Source organism: Bombus huntii, chromosome 6 (assembly GCF_024542735.1).
Source record: "Bombus huntii isolate Logan2020A chromosome 6, iyBomHunt1.1, whole genome shotgun sequence".
Taxonomy (NCBI): domain Eukaryota; kingdom Metazoa; phylum Arthropoda; class Insecta; order Hymenoptera; family Apidae; genus Bombus; species Bombus huntii.
In genome coordinates, this window is record NC_066243.1 from 3,874,838 (window position 1) to 3,891,395 (window position 16,558).

The 16,558-nt window shown below is 32.7% G+C and overlaps 1 protein-coding gene and 2 long non-coding RNA genes across 7 annotated transcripts in view; 2 read left to right on the forward strand and 1 right to left on the reverse strand.

Moving 5' to 3' along the window:
* Positions 1-16,558, reverse strand: part of LOC126866591 (uncharacterized) — a 210,347-nt gene that overhangs the window by 44,819 nt on the left and 148,970 nt on the right. For all 5 annotated transcript variants that reach the window (XM_050620394.1, XM_050620396.1, XM_050620395.1 and 2 more), the window contains exon 4: positions 3,277-3,490. In XM_050620394.1, coding sequence (XP_050476351.1) covers positions 3,277-3,490 — 214 coding nt within the window. The remainder of the gene's footprint in view (positions 1-3,276; positions 3,491-16,558) is intronic.
* The window catches only part of LOC126866607 (uncharacterized), an 86,703-nt gene that overhangs the window by 28,298 nt on the left and 41,847 nt on the right, over positions 1-16,558 (forward strand). The window lies entirely within an intron of this gene.
* Positions 2,439-6,315, forward strand: LOC126866605 (uncharacterized). The gene is made up of 3 exons (XR_007689955.1): positions 2,439-2,658; positions 2,721-3,125; positions 3,260-6,315. It is a non-coding gene; the product is annotated as an uncharacterized LOC126866605 (long non-coding RNA).

A 16,558-nucleotide genomic window follows, 5' to 3' on the forward strand; every position in this document is an offset into this window, starting at 1 on the left:
TCATCGATATTAAATCGCGAAGTTAAGTTTTAAACACTAAAAGAAAGTAAGATTAAATGTTACAATTAATTTTTTACATTAAATGTTACGATTAATTCTTTTAATTAATTGCTACAATTAATTTCACTTTCATTTACTATTTAATATTGTCTTAGTCTCGCCTTACCTTGTACTCAATAATGAATTAAACGTAAGTATTTATTTCATCGATATTAAATCGCGAAGTTAAGTATTAAACACTAAAAGAAAGTAAAATTAAACGTTAGGATTCATTTTTTACATTAAATGTTACGATTAATTCTTTTAATTAAATGCTACAATTAATTTCACTTTCATTTACAGTTTAATATTTTTTTAGTCTCGCCTGACCTTGTACTCAATAATGAATTAAACGTACTTATTTCATCGATATTAAATCGCGAAGTTAAGTATTAAACACTAAAAGGAAGTAGAATTAAATGTTACGGTGAATATAAATTATTAATATTTGTATTTAATTATGAGATTTCGGCTTATAAAAATAATAGTTTAAGAATTGTGATATTTATGGAAGATGGAAGTCGTTTTATATTGTATACAGTTAAACAAGTTGAGTACGATTATTGAACCAGAAATTAATCATGCTTTTACTGATACGAATTTTATCATGCTCTCGTATATTCCTTCTGCAAACCTACTTATTTATCAAGTTTTCATTCTATAGAATATCCTTTGTTTCGACGTTGAAAAATTAATTGTTTCTGAACTGTAATGGTGTCCGTATGCTTCATTGAATATGTCGATGCATTATACATATCGCAATTATAATTCTAAAACACACTTTGATACAAACAATAAGATCTGAATCTGCGTTTTATTACGAAAAGATTTTATTATGTACGTGACGATACCAGCGGGAGTTGTTTTAAATATTAACAACGATGAATGTAACATTTGATGTTATTTTGTAATAGGAATACAATGTGCGTAGGAATATAATCGTTGTTGTTGATGATGTTTATGGGATGATTTAGCGGGAAGCAGTTACGAAATTTGAAGTTAAGAGACGCGTTTGAAGTGCTCGAATGTAAGATCAGAATAATAGTTGGAAAATAAGACAGAAAGAAAACAAATGGCACAAAGTTGATTATACAAATCGGAAATATATGAGAATTCTAATTACGTGCTAAGTTTGAAAAATTAAAATTAAAGCAACAATCAATTCTTTTTAATCTACAAACAGTTATTAAAAGAAATTGCTATACCTGAGAAATAATTTTATCCTCTTTAACTAATGTTAAACAATATGTCTAAGAGAAATATTATTTCAAAGTTACTAAGGAAAAATTGACAAAATTTCTTTACAATTTTCGTGACTAATTTACCGTAAAATTAAGTTATAATAGGAAAATCCTTTACGAGATGTATGTGAATATTATTATAGAAAAAACATTTCATCGTCAACAATGGGGTGTCGCAATGGAGTCTGTGTTTAAATAAAAAACAAAATTTGAAGTCTGCTTAATGTTTTGTTAAAAAGATATTTTTAGTAACATTTTCAGGTGGATTATAATTAATGTTAGATAACATATATAACAGAAATATTATTGCAAAGCTGATATCGATAAAAATTCGCCAAGATTCTCGTGACAAATTTACAATAAAATCGACTTATAATAACAAAATCCTCTGCGAGATGCATATGAATACTGTGGTAGAAAAAACATTTCATTGCCAAGAATGGAGTGTCGCGATGGAGTCCACATTTTATTAAACAAAGGACAAAGCTTCAAGTCTTAGAGCTCTGTTCTGCTAACAAAATATCTCTCAGGTGGATTATTTTTAACAACAAAATTCTCACGTTAGTATAATAATTGAACGCTAATTTGTAAACAGGAAAAATGAGAGAAGAAAATAACTTATAAAAAGAACCGAAAGATCTTCACGGCTTCTCTAAACTTTCAAAAACGTTTAGTTTCCAGCTACACATGAAATAATTCAAACGTCTCGTAATATGTTTATCCAAAACAACTGGTAGATCCCCGAGGGAATCATTAGACACGGTACGCTAATAATTCGGTCGGAATTCGTTCAACTGCAAGCCCTGAAGCATGACTCGAACAGAACAAAAGAATGACGCGCCTGTTGCGCATTACTGACATTATGATCCAAATTAGCGGGTGATTAAAAGAGTCTGCTGTTATCTTTATTCCACTTGCAACAAACATTTTAATGCACGTAATCGAATTTACAAGTTCAAGCTAACGAATAATTCAGTAGATAATGTAATTAGTTGCAGAAGAAACGTCGTGTAGTGTTAGATATTCGAACACAGAGTATTAGAATCTTTTACTTCCAGTGAAACTAACATAAAGCAAGCGAGATGTATATTATGCTTCCCTATTTTACCTGTGTATTATTATTATTATTGTTGTGCTATAATTTATTGTTATTTATTAGACTATGGATTTTTAGACAATTTTCTATTTTTATGAACGAAACTAAAGTAACAGAACCTTTTTTTTTTTAATACTTATTAAAATTACAATCAATTCTCACGTTGAGAATTTTCAGTAATTTTTCTGGCGTGGCGCAGTAACATGGCTAATTATTTATAATAAGTTAATATAATTATTTATAATAAGTTAATAAGTTATTATAGATAAGTATAATTTGTAAGTAAGTATTATAAATAAGTAAATATTACTTAATTTAAATAACTAATTGAATCTATCGTTTAGGTCTAGCTGGTAGTGTCTCTTCAGCCTGCGGAAGTAACAGAACCTACACAAGAATTTGTTTCCTATAAAGTGTACCCTACTTTGAATATTTCACATGTTTTTGTACGTTATATGGAATTTATGGATTTTTGCATCTTCAAATTTATTAAAAATCTACAGTCTATTAACAGATAATAAAGTAAGCAAGGTCCATTAATAAGATGAAGTGAATATGACGCTGATCTTCGTGACGTAATGTGTTCCTCATGTGTCAAATCAAATGGTAAAACGCCAATAAAATGAAAAAACGAATAATTAACTTTTGCTCTGTGCCTTTGTTTCTCACGCATTTATAACGCTTTTTTTACTAATCCTCCTTCAGAGCTATCGCACGTCAAAGTCAAAGAATATCACAAAAATTGTTCTGTAAGTGGTAGAATAATATAATCTTTTGCGAGGATTAAATAAGTAAATAAATTTGTAAATTTACTTAAAATAAAAAATACTTTAGTAAAAATACTTTAGTAAAGTAAAAATACATTAAATAAGTAAATAAATAGGGCAGATTGAAACTCACCTAACCGAGCCCGAGGTGACCAAAAATGGCATAGGTGTTGGGCATGGGCTCAATGGCGAACTGCTGACTGAACTACGAGTGCTGCTTAACACAGAATGTGGACATTGTGGTGGACCGCCATGTGCACCGGAAGATGCGTTTCCACCTTTGCTGGAGGAACGTCCCTTCAGGCAGGGGATTTTCGACCAACCGCTAACATCGTTGCCCGACAAGCCTGTGAACAAATACGTTGATCGATCGTACTATGCAGGTGATAGCAATTTCACTGTATGCATTAGCATTGCACAGGATTTAGAGCGTCTGGGCGGCTGCTCCATTTAGTGTAGCGCTTTGGCATACGAGATGTACGCTTCGAGCGTTTATTTAGGGACACTTGATCAATTAATCTGTAAGATACATATTGATAAAATTGTGTTGGCGAGCATCTACCTCCGAAGCAAATGTTCATTTCATGTAGTTAATTAATATCGAATACGATGAAAATAAGTACGTTATACGCGGTCATCTATTTGTGGCGAATAAGAGCGAACAATAACGTTGCCAAAGGCATTTACACGTTTTCACAATACAAACGCGAAAACCGAAAATCTGATGCCGATCGTTTCGACTGGTTTGTAGTTAAAAAGTTTTAGAGTTAAAATAGGAAGGAAGAATAAGGATTTGGAATAAATAGTTGCTTAATAGTAGATCTATCATACCAGTCAAATTGACTGGTTTTATAATTTTATTTTAAAATTCCTACTTCATGTTCTATTTTTCCCCCCAGTGGTGTAATGACTTTTGCGACGATAACTAAAAGAATAATATAATGAGTTTTATTTTGTTTTTTATGTATTTCGTATCAAGGCTACTTATACCAATACCAGTCAAAGTGTAAAAGGGTCCTGTAATCTGTTCATCGAACCCCAATTAACCAGTTTTCTCTTTTTGTACAACTTGCCACAAGTTTTTAAAATTTTTACTGCGTATCATTCGATATGACGATATCAGTTATAAGAAAAATTTCAGATCGATCGCTAGATCGCTAAATGTTAACAATAGAAACGCCACACCAGCCAAAATGACTGGTTCTACAGTTTTATAAATGTGTCAACCCTCATTTAGAGATCCCGGATGGATTAATTAATAATACAAAAAATGTACTACATAACATGGAATTTCTTTTGTAAGAAAGTGATAAATCGATAAATATAAAAATATTCTATTATTACGTATTTTTTTTAAAAGACCAGTCATTTTGACTGGTTTTGACATAAATAGCTTGGTATTAACTATCGGTAGTTCTAGTGTTAAACTAATTTCTTATTTTCATTTTTCATAACAAAATGAAATGAATCATTCCTAAACACGAATGTTCATTTTGATTGGCAATTTTAAATAAAGTAACAAATAATTTAATTTCATTGCTAATTGAAATTCTAGTTGAAATAGAATCCCTTTTGATGGGATCTGAAGTCCAGACTCGACTCGAGGCTGCGCGTTCTACACCAGGGAGCTTCTTGTAAATCTTTGTTGGATTAAGTTACGTTAACATAATACCAATGTTATAGCAGATATATACATAGATATTATTAAAATACGTATAACAAGTTTGAATTCAGAGAATTGTGTTTTATAATATCACAGCATACGGTGTGAAAATTCTCCTCATCTCAATTACCTTCACAATAACATTTGCGTTTCTCATACAGTTGACAGAATCAGAAATTATTTCACGTCACATTTATTCACATAAATAATAAAATAATTGTCATATAATTATAACAAATAAAATGACATATTGTCGAACTAATTACTTGTTAGATGTCGTATTTCGACTTTGCCTAACTTTGTTCCGAGTATGGTCACGCTGACCTTTTCTGCTTATTATCGGGATTTTGTCATTAGGTAATAATGACAAAATCCGCAATCACTTAGTTGCCAACCCAATAAAACCAACGGTTTGCGTCACGTTTACGAAACGGATAAAACACGTGCGATTTTCGAGAATTCCGATATTTTAATTAAGCGCGTCATTAGTTTTAGAGTGAGCAGAATCGCTGGAAATGTCAACAGTATTTTATATGCTTGTTGACGTAATAACATTTATTATACATTTATTTTTCGGGTCGTAAATTCGGTGTACAATGAACATATATGTGACATCTGAACTAACGGACTTTTTAATTACCGTTGATTGGTATATGGACACCTGGCGTGTCTGTTTTCGACGGGAGGCATCTGTGCAAAGCGTCAACGACTCTGATAAAAAAACGCCTCAAAAAAAAAAAAATTGTTTGTAGATTCGGCAGGAATATTTTTCCATGCGACAAAATTTTAACCAAAGCATATCCAAGTCCATTCACAAGAATATTTTATCGCAGAAACAATGCATACGAATTGAATAAATTTACAAACCGAATGAAACTAAGATAATAAAAATAAGAATGTTGGAATATTTTATTTTTACGTTAAAAGTGTAAACCACATAAATATGGATTTAACAATGTTGGAGTGGACATGTTAGAGTTAACATTTTTAAGAATAGCAATGTAATGAAGCAAATTGGATATATTACAGATGAATTATTTAGTTACAATAAAGTGATGCGAACAATGTTCAGTTAATTTCAAGAGTAATCGCCATAATTATTTTGTGTTCAAAGCAATATAGTGGCTAAAGTAGGGAAGCGTATTCAACGCGATATCAAATTCCCTTGTTAATTAAAACTTTGTTACAATAATCGAAGGAGAAACACGAATTTGGTGATATAATTTATTACCCGATAATTAATTAAATTTTTCCAAAATATTCGATAATAAACCTGTAAAGGAGTTGCCTACATACGGGAAATAAATAAACTAAAAGCCAATCCCTTTGAAACGAAGTTAGCCAAACTGTACAAACAGTAGAACGACATAGTAGCAAAGATATTTTTATCTATACACATTTAAGAAACTACAGCCGACTGTGCATACATTGTATGGGCTTTATTTTTTCAAGTTAGAAACTACTTTATTTTACGCTAAAAAAAAAAAAAAAAAATCAAAAAAACAAAAATCACCAGCAGCTGCATAGAGATACGTTATTATAAAAATCAGAGACAAAAGTTGGCAAAAATCACAGGAAAAGCTGGCAAAAATCACGGGCAAAAGCTGGCCAAAAATCACAGGTAAAAGCTGGCAAGCAACTCGCGTTACAAACTGCATACGAAGTATTATCCGTGTGCGTTCTAGTTGCGCGCTCTGGATAATTCGCAGCCATAAATTATTCATAAAAAGTATCGCAACGTGCTAATTTTACGATATCGTGTTCCTCGTTATGCGGAGTGCTTGCTAATAAAACGTCTGCTCGGCAAGTTGCAAAATTTCCCTAACGTAGGAAGTCGAGACGAGGCGCGCGAGCGTGCGAGCGACCTTGACCGCAGAAGGTCGAAGGTTTTCGCCTAACGTAGAATGTGAAACGCTGCTGGTGGTCGTGGTGAACAGTAGCAAGAGTGGTTGTTGGCGTTCACCGCGAAACCTCCACTTATCGCTAACAAAGGCCAAGCCTTCCGTGTAACTCAGATGAGGGCTTGAGCTTTAATGGTCTGCGACCTGTTTCTTTCCTGCGTTTTTAGCTGAAGAATGGCGAAAAACTCGTAATTATTTCAACAAGACGGCATTACCATTAATTATTTCTTCACATTATTTTCTTCACATTTTGATCACACGTGTTATATTTGTCGGATTAATTCAAGCAGTCATTCGAGAAATATTATTTTCCAGCTGAGCTACCGTGTACTTTTATTAATATACCACGGGAAATAACGAGTTATCTTTTTTCAAAGAAATATCTTTTGGCTTTGTTGCTTTTGATTATTGTAAATACAAAAGAAATATTATTAATAATATGGGGATGGTAGGAATAGTAATACTGTGGTAACAAATTGCTAATTAACTTAATCTTGTTTTAATTTCAAGGGGAAACGTGCCGGATTGAATTATTTTGGATATAATTAACAAGAGAACAGCTGGATGTTAAAATATGAAAAAGTATATAATTGAAGTAACATTTGTAGGTAAAAATGGTACAATATTTTACGTTGTTTTTATGCTATGTACGAGAATTGATATTAAATTCCAACTTATTTGTCGTAGAAATTTTAATATCTACTTTTTATTTCTTTCAGTTCGTATAATTCAGAAAATATGAATTTCGATAATTGAAAAGATTTGAATTTGATTATTTTCAATAGTACAATATGCGATTTAAAGGTGAAATTGCTATTTATTGATATTTCATCAATATTACCAACGACTCGTTTTATTTGCAACACAAAAATTGAATCGTATTAAATTATTAGTCATATTTTTAAATAAAAACAATTTATCCACTTTTTGTCCTAAATTCTTTATCGTTCAAAATGCAAGGCAAAACTAATCACTGCTGCGAAATGTTATGTATTCAATACAGTTTATATTTGTTACTATTTGTTACTATTATATTGTTACCTGTATACAATACAGTTTATATTTGTTACTATGTTTATATTTGTATTATATTTGTTACTGTATATAATACTGTATTATATACAGTTTATATTGTTACTATGCGCGAGTTTTCACGCGTTAAATATATCTCACGCGCATAATTCGTGTTGTATCAATATTATTCAACAATTGCATCGCTTTTTTCATGTAGAAATTCAGTTATGCGAAAATGATATACTATAAAATGATATACTGAGAATTTTTATTCACGCTTGCAGATACTTTGTAGTACTTTGACAAATCACAATTTCTTTTCTTTTCTATATTGTTTTTGTTTTCTACAGAACGGTACAAGGAAAATAATGATCCATGTCGTTGTTTTATACTTATTATAGAGACAGTTAAGTTTCGTCCTTTTATTATTTGAAAACACGTGGTGTCGTAAAATGTTGAAATGGAACAGGTGATACAGTTCTTAATTTCAACAAATTTTGTAAATATTATCTACCAACAATAAGCAGAGGAGATATTTAAACCATAATTACTTTATATCCTAACATGCGTTATCGAAATTAGTATAACTCTGTTAAAAATGCTAGAGATTGCGAGAAATTGTGATTTATGCAAAGTTTCGACGTAAATTAAAATTTTGTTAATGTTAAAAATGCTAGAGATTGCGAGGAATTGCGATTTATAAGAAATTTCGACGTAAATTAAAATTTTGTTAATGTTAAAAATGCTAGAGATTGCGGGAAATTGTAATTTATAAGAAGCTTTGACGTAAGTCAAAATTTTGTCAATGTTAAAAATGCTAGAGATTGCGAGGAATTACAAATTATAAGAAGTTTCGACGTAAATTAAAATTTTGTTAATGTTAAAAATGATAGAGATTGGGAGGAATTCCGATTTATAAGAAATTTTGACGTAAATCAAAATTTTGTTAATGTTAAAAATGCTAGAGATTGCGAGGAATCGTAATTTATAAGAAGCTTTGACGTAAGTCAAAATTTTGTTAATGTTAAAAATGCTAGAGATTGCGAGGAATTGCGATTTATAAGAAGTTTCGACGTAAATTAAAATTTTGTTAATGTTAAAAATGCTAGAGATTGCGAGGAATTGCGATTTATAAGAAATTTCGACGTAAATTAAAATTTTGTTAATGTTAAAAATGCTAGAGATTGCGGGAAATCGTAATTTATAAGAAGCTTTGACGTAAGTCAAAATTTTGTCAATGTTAAAAATGCTAAAGATTGCGAGGAATTGCGATTTATAAGAAGTTTCGAAGTAAATTAAAATTTTGTCAATGTTAAAAATGCTAAAGATTGCGAGGAATTGCGATTTATAAGAAGTTTCGACGTAAATTAAAATTTTGTTAATGTTAAAAATGCTAGAGATTGCGGGAAATCGTAATTTATAAGAAGCTTTGACGTAAGTCAAAATTTTGTTAATAATTTCTATAATATCCTTCATTTGCATCTTCAATAGTTTAAAAAACAGTTAAATAACCGAAGGAACCGACTGCAGCAGCTTGTAAAGCTCAGATTTAAATTAAAAACCGGCTGCATGTTAATTTGAATGCAATATATTTCTGCATATAATCGGTTGTAGGAAAACTACTGTAAAGAAGGTGATGAAAAGTCCCAGTCTTGGAAAAATATGTATATTGGCATTATTCCGAGAACGAGCAGATTCAAACTCCCATGTGCCTTCTTCAGAGAACGATAAAAGTTGAGAGAAAATAGATGTGGATGACCCTATGCGAACGTGGCTGAGATTTCCTTCTCAATACATTCGAGGACCACACAGTGAAGCTTCGCCCGGGCAATCAACAAAAGTACGACTTCCTGAAGGCGTGATAGAAAGTCGGATATCTGAGTGGATGTTCACTCGTGTATACAACATTCTAGTATGTGCCCACACAGCAGATTTAAACAAATTCTCAGTGCATCGTACATACACAGCTTCTACTAATTTTCAAGATATTTAAAATATCATTTTAGCTTTCCTCGTTTAAAAAATAGACGCGCGAAAAAATTAAAATTTGTTACATTATAATATTAATCAAATTATAATAACTATATTATTATAAGATCGAAGCATAGGTTTTTAAGATTTCAAAATGTGTGTGAAACATATACGACCGGGTAATTATGCGAATAAATTAAAGTCTTACGACTGCATTGCGGATGTTTAATGGAATTTCATATTTTTTACCAACGTAATCAGAGAAATGGAATTTAGGTAGAAATTTGTTTCGTCTACTAAATATAATAGCGAGCGCTCTACTTTGAATATCATAAATATTTTTGCAGTACGTGTTACACGTGCTCTGTAAATTCTTGGAACCTTAAATTTCCCAAAAATCTGCATGATAACATGATGATAATAATGTAGGAATGTTATATTATTAGTTTGTAGGTAACAGTATGATTTATACAATATCGTTTGCACTCGCACGAAATCGAATACAATACCCCGTTTCACGTATTCGTTACTCACTACTTCTACGACACAACGACACAATGATCTTCACACGACAACGATAAATTCAACTCTGACCCTCTCAACTATCGTTACAATGTTTTCCATGCTCACTTTTCCCTAGACATACCTTGGTAACGCTCACAACGCTCTTTGACAATGTCAACATATTTTGACAACGCTAATAAACAATTACCCCTCACGCCACGTCCTTCCCTGACGTCACACTATGCCACAATAATAATAAACATTGTTGTTATTACTATAACATAATGTGTTATAGGATAGTTCAATTGTACTACGTATATGGTTTATCCAGACACTTTATTCCATTCACGATAATAATATTTGAAATATATTGAAAACGTGCAATGATGTTAATGGTAAATTAATAAGCAGAATATACAGGGTGGTTGGTAACTGGTGGTACAAGCGGAAAGGGGGTGATTCTACGCGAAAAAGGAAGTCGAAAATATAGAATAAAAATTTAAAAAAATTTTTTTTTTAATTTAAATTTAAATTAAATTTTTAAATTTAAATAAGTCCATCGAGATAACGATCTACAGTGAGATCCGTTATAACGAGACGTGATAAAGTGCACGCGTACCGAGCGAAAATTCAAAGTCGATTTTCTCGAAAACAGAGCCTCAAACGAAAAATTTTTATTCTATATTTTCGACTTCTATTTTCGCGTAGAATCACCCCCTTTCCGCTTGTACCGCCAGTTACCAACCACCCTGTATAACATTTATCTTGCTGTGAAGTCGACCGAGTGAAAATTAAAATTGTTCACGAACAAATTTGTCAATATTACGTTACAATTAGATGCATGATTTATCACGTTTTCAAACATTCACATCATACATCAATTTTAGACGTCGTTGTGTAAAGTACGTACAGTTGTCTGCATGTCTTTCTGATTTAGAAATATTAAGATAGTAAGTAATGTCACGTTAGTTTTCATTTCATCAACATTTTCACTTGCAATTTGTTCTCAATCAATTTACATTACCGAGCTCTGCCTTATGACGCGCAGTCCAAAGAGAAATCCAAAAGATTTGCTTCATACTTTCTTTTACTATTATTCACCTTTCTACTATCGCTATACTATACAACTTTTTATTATCATTCAAACTAACATCTCTATATATCTGCAACCTAGATTCTACAGTTTCATGAAGATTGATGATGTAGAAACGTTTCTAACACTATGATTTGTATAGTCTACTACCGTAAAGTGTCTGTTATTATTAAACACTTATTAAGTAAGTCACTTTATCTCTACGATTCTCGATAATATCGCGTTTATTTTATTACATCAATTCGCTGCTTTGCTCTTAACGCTTTTACAGACAGCTGTAAAATAGTATTGGGTCGTCCGAAAAGTTTCTTTCGTCTTATAAGGAAACAATGGATGCACAACATTTTCCTTTTTATATTGTATCGAATAACATATAATTCATTTTGTTCTATCAAAATAAAGATCACAACGTTCGACAGATTAGGTTTCGTGTTTGTATAAAGATGCATCGCTGTAAAAGACGTGTCTGTAAAAGAAAGACACTATTCGACAACCTGATAATTCGTGATTCATTCAATCATTCACATTCATAATAATCCATAATATTCACAATATTCGTAATAAAAATGTATTTCAGGAAACCGGTCAAGATTTCGAAACTGGTGTGTCATTTTTCATACCAATTAGGATCCGCATATGTTGTTTTCAATAAACAAATTTTCGACGCTTGTATTTTATTTCGCGCGACTTCTTCAAAACTTATAAATCAATTAAATTCGAATTAAATCTAAATTGAAAGAGCTGGAGCCGCCTTGTACCGGCTTACGAGAATCATCGATCTACTGGAACAAGACAGCCGTAGCCGTTTCAGTTTAAACTCCATTCAAATTTAATCAGTTTTGAAAAAATCGCGAGAAACGAAATATCAGGTTGTCCGAAAAGTTTCTTTCGTTTTATAACGAAATGATAGATACACAACGTTTTTATTATTTTTTATAATTTTATTCAATCCACTTTTTGATCCATTTTGTTCCAACAGAACAAATGTACACCTATTATTCCCTTACAAGGCGAAAGAAACTTTTCAGACAACCTGACATAGTTTTACATTACCATAATAATACACATCTCTTCTATTATTATTTTTCAAGCTGCCAAAGTAGAATAAAAACGTAATCTATTACTTTCCCATGGTACTCGCGATCTGTCCGACCCAACACGACTTTCCATTCTTCGCGTTCCCGACCGTAGAAAGTTTTCGCCAAAAAAAGCGACGAGAAAACGAAGCAGAGCAAACGATGGCTCGCCCAATAAGTCGATAGCATCGTATCGAGCGGATCGGCTGCGCAATAAGAGCCGAAGAAATAGGCTTCAAGTTCCGCGTATTGGAAAACCACTCGCAGGAGGGTGGGCAAAATCGCGGAATGAGGATTTCTTTGATACAAACAGAACCGAGATGTATATAACAGTCTGTATCGTTCTTCCACTATCGTCGAAGTCCTTATACCTCAATAAGTTCGTTCCATTACAAGATCAGATGCCTCGGTTCGAGGTAGGATTTATCGCTGGTCAACCGTGGCTGATTGTGAGAATATCGATACAAATACAATCTCGGTTTGTTAAGACTTTTAATTCGATCCATTCGATAGTCGTGTAATCAATTTCGTGGAAATTGAAGGAAGAAGGTTTCCCATCGAGACAATTATTTTACTTCTATCGATGATTCAACTACTCAGTCGTGCGACTGGTAAAAAGTAAAACTAAAAGCTGATGACGAAAGCGGAGATTAAACTGCGGATATTAACCCTTTCACGGTTGGTGTCGCGTACGATCGACGGTATATTTTAACAAATTACTATCCAAGTAATTAAACGATAGATGCGCTCTCTTCTTTGTTCGAACTTGGTTTTAACGTTGCTTCGACATTGAACGTTAGCAACGCTATATAGTTCTTTGCTTGTATCGAAATTGTCAACTAAAATTTGCTTATTCAGAATCTTTGGTTGAATTTTGAAAATGAGCGGCGATATCGTGAGATTTATTACGTTTTCCTCGTTCCTGTCTTTGTCCGACAAAGTGTACAAAAGGACAAGCTTCTTATCTCCCATGTCAATTTTTAACGGTTGTAAAATTTTCGAACGATTTTCTCTGGGCTTCGGTATATTTTTTTTATTATTACTTAATTTGTACTTTACAATTTGTCCAGGTGAACATTCGGTAAATTCGGTATATGAGTTTCGAGAGCTGTTTATGCAGTGGATGTCATCAGTAGAGATGGCGTGCAAAATCGCTAACAGCGATTTGTCACAGCGGCCGCAAATTCACGATCACGGTCGTGATATAACTTCATTGACGACCGTGATCCTGATTTATTTATCTTGATGGAATTTGCTCACTGTGATTTTAATTCTCCATCTTCATTGAATTATTTCTTACAGAACGTTTCGATATAGCTTGCACAAAGATATCTGCGTATAATGTAAGTTTAAGAATACGTTTCCTGCATAAAACACAAATTTATTTCATTTTAAGCAACCGGCTGTCACTTTTAAAGGAACGCGAAGAGATCACTGGTGATTATAGATACAGCATAAAATTACACAAGTTAGGAATTTTTAAAAAATATATGTTTCCTTGAAGATTCGCCTTCACACTGTTTGAAAAAAAAAGAAGAAAAAAAAGGTAAGGAAATAAAAAATATGCCGAGTGCAAAGAATCAAAAGACGAAAAAGAATTCAATTTTCTTTTCTCTGTCTCGCATCAGTGTTTTAAAGAGTAAAATACTAATTCTTCCTCTCGATTTCGAAGTCGTAATATTCACTAGATATCGTTGATATAAAATATACGGGTTATGTGACGCGCGCAGAGAACAGATGCTCTTCGCCGATCAGAAGCGATCAGGAAAAATCACAGTTTGTTGTGAAAAATCATAAAAATCATCGTGGTTGGAAACGAACGTGATTCACAAGTAGAAGTTCGTATCATCTCTGTTCATACTCTAAACTCAGCATAGAAAATAAACGAAAAATCTACAAAACGATAATAAAACCAATGTGGACGTGCGGAATACCGCTATGGGGTACAGCCGCAGTGAGCCACATAAATAAACTAGAGTCGCTACAATCGAAGATACTGAGAACAATAGTAAACGCCCCATGGTATGTCAGAAACGAGGATATATGCAAAGACTTAAAAATACCAACGGTCAAAGAAGAAATCGGCAGATACGCAGAAAAATACAAGGAAAGAACAGCAACACATCCAAATCAGCTGGCCGCTGAAGCGAGCAAAACTCACATAGAAAGAAGACAAAAAAGAAAACACCCCACTGACTTCACTAAAGAAATAAAATAGTCAAACTCGAAGATGGTATCCCGCTGAGGGTAGCCATCCAAGTGTTATTTAGCAATTAAATTAGAAAAATTTACCAAATGTCCAGCTGAACAAATTGTAAAGTACAAATTAAATAAAAAAAAAATCTCTGTTCATCAGCCTGTCCATTGCGTAACCAGATCCTTCTAACTGTCAGTAGGAAATCTTTGTCGTTTTCCACGTCTCATGGGGCACCGTGACTTCGAGTGTCTTCGAATCATCGGCTCCGTGCACGTGGACAACTGTGAGCATCGAACAACACTCTGTTGCTGCTCTGAAACTATAACATCCGCGACTCTTAGAACTACGATACTCGTGAAGAGTATCCTCCGCTATCAGCCTAAACCCTGATGGCACATTTATGACTCGGGCTATCGGCAATACGATACTCTTGGGAATAAATCAACGACCGTACGACGCGTCGACCTCGACACGTCTTCTATAGAGAAATCGACGCTGATATACATATGCAATATACGTATTAATTTTCCATCGCTAATATGGTTTTTCACTAACGCCGTCGGTATTATAAATCTTTCAGCTCTTGGCCTGATTTTATACAGTTTTGGACTTTGAAAAATATTTGAAAAAATTCCGAGGTACTTATCATAGTCTTTAGTTTACTATACGAGCGATACCTTAACAAGATGTTTAGATCTTATTGCGATAAGAATGAAGATTCGACGGAAAATTACGGAACGATGGAAATTTGTTTGAAGGTGCACAGTTTCGTGTTAACACGTTCACGCCGGCGCTGCTATTTCTGTTTCTCGTCATGGGGCGGCGCCCGTATTCATATTTATAATAAACTTATAATATTGAATTGTTATGTTTTAAAATAAATCCTACTTTTTTTCAATTAATAAACGTTAAATTAATTTGTTTAAATCTTTCATTATATGGTAATTTTTTCTAGTTACTAAGCAAACTACATTTTTGATAATACGCACCGTCTGATGGAACATTCAAGTGTGAGCCACCAGTGGTGCACGTCGTGTGACGGGAGACTCGAGCGTGAACGTGTTAAATAAATATTTAGAAAAGTTATTGTAGGATTTTACACGCAAGACTATGATCTTTCGAAGAGACGTAAAGAAATTGACCAACTTTCAGAAAAGTATAATTATTTCGAGATCTAAGTTTACGGAATTTTTCAGATAATTATTTATTATTGGAAAATGATCCAAGACACGCGTCGAAAAAGAAAGGATCCGTATCTCATACTTACTAATGTACGAAAAACACAGAATTCATATGAAATACCAGGATCAATTTCATTATATACATACGATCTTAATTTTCAATTTTTCTTAAAAATACCTACTAAATCTACCTATTAAAATCTGGACATTTAACACATTCAAACATGTGTCTTGTGTACTAATAAGCGACAATGAGAGAGGCGGTATTAAACCAACATGATATTTTATTAATAATATTTATAGTTACTATATATCCTATTATATATTAATATATATATTATATACTATACTAAAGGAGCCACTACCGTTTGTTTCTATGAGTCACGACTATGTCGTCCTGTCGGTTATGATCGACCAAAAATCGTCTTGCGATTGACCGATCGATCGCGATCTACTTGTTGGTCACTCCTGATACATACGAGAGATAAGTATATACAGTGTGGTTGGTAACTGGCGGTACAAGCGGAAATGGGGTGATTCTACGCGAAAAAAGAAGTCGAAAATATAGAATAAAAATTTTTCGTTTGAGGCTCTGTTTTTGAGAAAATCGACTTTGAATTTTCGCTCGGTACGCGTGCACTTTATCACGTTTCGTTATAACGGATGTCATTGTAGATCGTTATCTCGATGGACTTATTTAAATTTAAAAATTTAAATTTAAATTTAAATTAAAAAAAAAAATTTTTTTAAATTTTTATTCTATATTTTCGACTTCCTTTTTCGCGTAGAATTACCCCCTTTCCGCTTGTACCACC